General features: G+C 43.9%; 1 protein-coding gene across 1 annotated transcript; it reads right to left on the bottom strand.

Moving 5' to 3' along the window:
* Positions 1–364: 364 nt before the first annotated feature.
* PPP1R3C (protein phosphatase 1 regulatory subunit 3C) lies at positions 365–5,890 on the bottom strand. Its single transcript, XM_037496826.2, has 2 exons — positions 5,587–5,890; positions 365–3,483 (listed from the first exon to the last, which is right to left on the bottom strand). Exons 1-2 carry the CDS (start codon positions 5,598–5,600, stop codon positions 2,544–2,546), a joined length of 954 nt encoding a protein of 317 aa, XP_037352723.1. The 5' UTR covers positions 5,601–5,890; the 3' UTR covers positions 365–2,543.
* Between the last annotated feature and the right edge of the window lie 655 nt (positions 5,891–6,545).

Here is a 6,545-nt window from a genome sequence, read left to right as displayed (position 1 = left end):
GCAGCTTGCGGATGAAGCAGTGGGTGGGGACTGACTACCTAAGGCTGTATACCCTATACACCCTCATGCATCCTTCCCTCAACCTCTCCTCGCGAAATGTCAAAGCTAGTGAATGGGGAGGGAAGGAGCAAGGGCACTGAAAAAGTATTACTTTTATAAAAACAGGGTTCCAGGCTGTGACTTGACCCTCCAAAATGAATATAAAGTAGGCAGCTGCTATTCAACTCCAAGTACATGTTGCCATAAAAACAATCTTGCAATTTTTGGAGGGAAAAAAAAGAAATAAAGATTTTTATGTAGTCTGTTGATTGTTTGATGTTGTCAGTAAATTCTCTTATAAAAAACTAACAAAACCCTGCATCAACCAAAATATATCTGCAGACAGATACTGCAAGCCAGAAGTTGAAAACTTCTTCTGATAAACGATGTTATAAGTTGACGCTTCATAATTGGGTCTTGCCAAGATGCTGGTCATTATTTCCCTTTAAGTTCAAGATACAAATGCAGAAGACCTTTCTGGATTTTTAGGCAAAAACTGGAACTGCAACTTGTGTTGTGACTCTCACCCCAAGAAGCTGAGCCTCCCCCACCATTGTGGCACTGATGCCCATAGCCCTCTCCCTATGTGCAACTAGGAACTTGGATCCTTTGGGGATAGGGAGGGCTGCAGGAGCTTACGGGAGCCATTGCAGCCTTCCCACACTACCCCCTCCCCATTTTAAAGCTAAGAAGTGGTCCCCAAGGTAACCTTGACCCAGCAGGCCATGTGTATGATGACCAGTAAGCACAGACAGGAGTACTGAGGAAACAATTGCAGCAGCTCCAAGCCACATCCCTTGGGACCCAGTTCCATTGGCCAAAAGTTTGGAAGTGTGTTCACTAATGGCTGGTACCTTCCGCTCAGGTGGATCCAATTCCTGGTCCCAACTATGCTCACTTGTTCTTAACCAAAACAGGGGACTCTTGGTTGATGGTTTCTTATTTGACTGTGACTCTGAGAAAGGAAACATACTCTTATATATCAAACACATTTATTCTTAAAGTGAGAAGTTCACAAAGGATAGCTAAAGGAGAGTGAAATACTTAGAGCAGAAAAATGGTGGGTGCTAGCCAAACCTCACATACAGTCACAGCAGTGTTATTCCAATAGTATTTTTCCAGCATAGCAGATCACACGTGTTAAAATTAACTGCATTCTCTGAACACCTCTTGGTAATGTGCACAATGATAGAAGCAAACATTCGGGGACTCCTGTCCTTAAGATCTTACAGAATGGATTTACACACACCTCTGAACAAGTATACTACCACACGTCCAAAACAAGTCACATCCACGTTTCTAACAAAAAATATTTTTACTTCAAAGTAAATTAGGTAGAAAAACTGAAAACAGCAAGAGAAATATATGCAAGAAATAGACTGCTTCTTTTATGTGCAAGGTACTGGATTCTTGAATCGAGAATCAGTGTCAGTTCTCACTTTCAACATCACATAGAAAAAAGTGTGGTGGAAAAATGAATCGCCTTCAATATGAAGGATGTGAGTTGTATACACCAACAACACTCTCGAGATACAATGGTATTGCAGAAGGAATGCCAGTATACAGAGTGGACCTTCTTATCGGGCCAAACACTCATGAGTTATCAGATGGCCGTTCAGATATTTGTGTTAAGAGACTACAGTGTTCTGGTTGAATCAAGGCACTTGCAAAGAGCCATCCTTGACATGACATGGAGTCCCCAGAAGTGGTTAGCCACCAATGATGGCATGGATTTTTGGTCAGGCAGCATTCCAAACTGAGAACCTGGCATGCTGCCTTGATGACCAACAAGGTCACTTATAACATTAGAACTGCCAAGTCAGATTTGCTTAAATGTTCCCCCAAATCATAGTTTTTGACAAATCACATCTGAACAGAAAGGCTTCACTTCACATCTTGATTCTGCAGAGTTATGATGCACCTTTCCCCAATCCCACCCAACAGCCCTAAAGTGTTTGTTTATTCTTCACAAGAATACACAGAATGGATCTTGTTCTCCTCTCTAAAAATTATTTCCCCAGGAGAGCACTGTAAAACCAACTTTAAAACACAAAGTAACCTTCCATTTTCTCACCACCAGTTAAATATCAGACCTCCCACTCCTGCTGACTCGAGCTGCTAAGGCCCTGTGTACACTTTTCAGACTTCCCTCATACCATTAGCACAGCTTTCCGTCACCATCAATCGTCCTTCCTCAACCTTTCCTTGCCCAATGTGAAAGCTAGTGAACTGGGAGGGGTGGAGACCGGGCACTGCAAAAGCATGACTTATAAAAACAGGGTTCCAGGCTGTGACTTGATCCTCCAAAGCAAAACTGGGCAGCATCATCCATACAGATCCCAGAACTAAATTCTCAAGTGACTATCTTTTTGTAGCCAGGTCTCAAAAGCTCAAACCTACACCTACTGGAGGCAAGTAGCACAGGCTTCCTAATACTGAGCAATACAGACCTAGAACTACATGGAGAATATGACAGGTGAACAGCAGTCACCAGGTGGCTTCATTCATCGATAAGAGGCCAAGTTGTCCATCCTCCCCCAGCTCTGCCATTCTGGGAAGAGCCCGCTGGCCAGCCTGGGACTGCCAAAGATAGTTGGCTCTAACTCGGTCTTAGGGGGCACCTGATAGAATGCATAATCCTGGGACACCCTCTGTGTCTGCACCCCATCTGGTTTCCATTGCACGTGGACAATTCTGTAATTCTGACCCTCGTTGTTGTCCCAGAAGACCTGCCCATTAGCATGGTAAGCAATGCAGAATTCAATTTTCTCCTCAGTTGGAATGACAGCAGGTAAATCAACGGCAAAGGAGAAGGTGTCGCTCTCCGAGCCACCGTACACATTTTTCATGTAGACACAGTCCACATCGGTGTAGCTTTTCCAACTATCGAATGTGATGCGGATCTGAACCTTCTTCTCATAGCTCACATTTTTCACTTTCACGGTCCCTGTAACTGTTCGCTCCTGCAAAGAGCAGTTCTCCAGGCAAACAAAGTTCTTCTGAAAATGGTTCCGAAAACTTAGGTAATCAGCAGAAGGTTGAGGGAAATCTAAAATCAAGTTTTTCTCTTCGTGGAGTTTTAGGCCAGAGGACATATCATTAATGTCCAAGAGATCAAACTGGAGGTCCCAGACTGGTTCTTCTGGGAGGTCAGAGAAGACATGGATGGCGGTAAGAGACAGGCCCTTGGAGTCAGCAAACACTACACGCTTCTTGGCCTGACTGTGGGAGCGCTTCCAGTCACTCTGTGATTTGGCTTCCTGTTTTATATTGAGACATGGTTTCAGAGGTTTTAATTTGTTCACAAAATTTCTTCGATGCAAGTCGTTGTAAGGGCCCAGGAAACTCTTCAGGGGTGGTGAATGAGCCAAGCAGAGCCTCATGGCCACATCCACTGGCATGACTGAACTTGTCAAAGGCCGTGGGTCTAAAACCTGGATCATTCTGGAACACAAAAAAGAAAAGAAGGGTTATCACCTGGATCTGCAATACTCTTCTCCTGGCTCCAAATATTTGTATATGAGTATGCATATTTATATGTGTGTATATATGTGTGTGTGTGTGTATACTATTTTTATGTATATACACTATTGTATGTATATATACTCTGTGTGTATGTGTGCGTATATAAATATATACACTATTTTTGTATTAACTAAGTTATAGTCAGTACAGTAAGTATCGGGGAGCTACAATCCTATGTAGTAAAAGAAAAGAGGATTAAATGACCAAATCTGCATTCTATGTTTGGCTCCACCCTTGACTGGCTGGCTACAAGGCCATGGGTTAACTGCTTGCAACACTTGAGGGTCTCAGTTTCCCCATCTGATTAATAAAAGGGTTGGATGTGTTTTGAGTTCTCAAACTTATCTGATCACTGTGGCCTCAGGTTTTTCTTCCTTTAAGGCAGACTCCTGGGACTTAGAGCCATTGAGGCAGAATCTCTCAAGGTGGAGACAAGAAGGGAGAAGGTCTTAAGCTTCCAGGGTGATTCTAAAGATCAGACAGGTTCTGGAACCATCTAACCAGGTTCTGGTTCCAGACTCTGTGCTCCCTCTGGCTGTTCTGCTGATTCTGCTGTTGAATTGATTACACTTCTCTGGAAATGTAATCCACTTGAAAAGGGGGGGAAAAAAGCAATAAAAATTCTGATGGAATAGCTTTGAGAGTAAGATGGCTGGAAGGAGTGAAGTCAGAGGATTATCTTCTGCACTTTAATAATCATGCTCTTCCTCATCTTTCACAAATAACCCCCTGAAGTCAAGTCAGCAATTCACACCCTTAAAGAAGTTTCACTTAATCTCTATTTCATATAGAAAGATGTCCATGACAAGTCTAAAAGAGTTGGTTATCTGAAATTTGAACTGTATTCAAGATATGTATATATAAACCTATAAATACTGAAAAACTCAGCAGGAAATACATCAAGAAATCAGCGATTTTTGAGGGTTAGGATAATAGGTGATGTATTTTCATCTTTCTACTTTTTTTTGTATTTTCTAATGTTTTGGCAATGAATTTTTACAATTAAAAATTAAAGCTATTTAAACATCTTCTAACATAACTATGCTTGGCAATACTAAATCAAGAAGTGTCCAGCAAAAGGTATTTTTCTGGCCTTTAGCCTTCAATATCTATTTTGCCAAGACTATGGTGGTATTTTTGCCCTCTCCTAGGCTTATAGTTAAGAAGTGTGTGTATATACTACTGTACATAACATTTCTTAATCTGCTTTTAGCAACTCTTCACACACGGCTCCAAGCACACACGCAAGTGGTTATTACCATAAAAAGAATAATGAAAGAACAGTCACAGAATTGAGCATTGGGATTTTTCTGGGAGTTGTACAAACTTAGAACAAACAAATGAAAGCTAAAGCTATATTTGTGAGTCTAATAATAGTTAACAGAATTTCTAAGGAACTCTTTTGCTAAGTTATGTCTGGAGAAGTTATTTAAAGTAGTTTGTGGGAGGATTTTTTTGTTTTGGGGTTTGTTTTGTCTTGTTTTTACTTTTTCACTTATAGAAAGACCATTTTAGGGTTTGGTGGTGTCCCTGGAATCTTAAATCCTAGCAGCCAACAGCCAAAAAATAATCATTTGTTCAAACTCTGAGACTTAGTTTTACAATGGCAAACCTTGGTAAGCTTGAAGGAGAACGAATAAATGCAAACCTTGTCCTGTACTACCCATCCCCCAAGCTAAACTACCAAACCAGCAATGCCCAAGTACTGTGTCCATAACGTAAGCCGCCCAAGTCCTTGGGACAGTTTGGCAGGAGGAGGAGATAGTCGAATCCATGAAGGAATCAGAACTAAAGCCGACTCACATTAAAACTGTTCTGGTTCAGGATGCTGATTCCCAAAATAAGCTCTGCCTAACTAGCACCCAGCAAATCTCCACACCTCCGAGGCATCCCGGGTCAGCTTCAACTCATCAGTGAACTTGCCTTTCTGCTTGCAGTGATAACATAGGAAAATTGCAGCCCAACCTCCCCACAGCTGCGCTCTCCTCTCTGCCCCAGGTAGAGAGTCTGCAGTCAACCTACCTGGTGCAGCTCATTTGGCAGAGATGTGGCGGTGAACAGTGACAGCCGGCACTCCGCTACCTGCACAAGTTAGCACCCCGCTCGCAGCCTTCCAGGCTCCGTGGTAAATGGGACCCATAGCGGGTGCGGCGCCCGAGATGCCACTTATCTGCTCCCGACCACGTGAACCAACCCTTCGGACCAATCGCCAGACCATGGGCCCCACGGCTTGGCCAACCAGCGCCCAGCTGGGGCGCGAGCCCTCGCCCGGGAACGTGACCGCCGTGATACTGGACTTGCGGAGCTCAGGGACTCCAAGGCCAGCTGGACCCAGCAGCGCAACGCCAGCCCTCAGCGAGGGGGCGGGGGTGGAGCGTGGAGGCTGCCCCGTAACGCACGTAGCGGGTGCTGGACTGCAGAGAAAAGCTACAAACCTCAGCCAGGCGGGGCGCCAGCTTGGGCTGCGCGGGAGAAGATGCCTTTTACGTCTCAAGAAGGCTGTGCACAATTAAATCTGAGCATAGAAAGCTGTGATTTGTCCCAAATGTAATTATTCTTGTTTGAAATGTTTGTTTTGCTCACTGGTGCAGGGGCGCATCTTCTGCCTTAGCTTAGTGTGAGCAATCAGAAGGTGGCTGCAGGTTTTTTGGTTAAGGTGAATCCGCAAACGCACCACAGAGTAGAGGATGACTGCCAGGAATTACCAACTGCGATAAAACAACGAGGTAATTGGATTAAAAGGCATTTTGTATCTCCTTCCACTTTGCTCCCTGGAGAAGAAAACTAAAATCAGAAATGATGTGGCCTTTTTTTGTTCTCGTGACGGGTCAGCCAAAGAGCACATGGTCGACCCAAATCCCTTGAATGGGTTCTGACGTCCTTCAGCACCAATGTGGTCATCAAACTATTAAAATATCACACTAGGGCCTCCCTGGTGGCTCAAGGGGTTAAGATGCAACCTATGAAGCTACCCGCAGCCA

The sequence above is a fragment of the Talpa occidentalis genome, unplaced genomic scaffold (assembly GCF_014898055.3).
Source record: "Talpa occidentalis isolate TD23 unplaced genomic scaffold, MPIMG_talOcc4v2.1 talOcc4.8, whole genome shotgun sequence".
Classification (NCBI taxonomy): domain Eukaryota; kingdom Metazoa; phylum Chordata; class Mammalia; order Eulipotyphla; family Talpidae; genus Talpa; species Talpa occidentalis.
The sequence above is the reverse complement of the archived record's forward strand: the minus strand, read 5'-3'. Positions and strand labels throughout refer to the sequence as shown.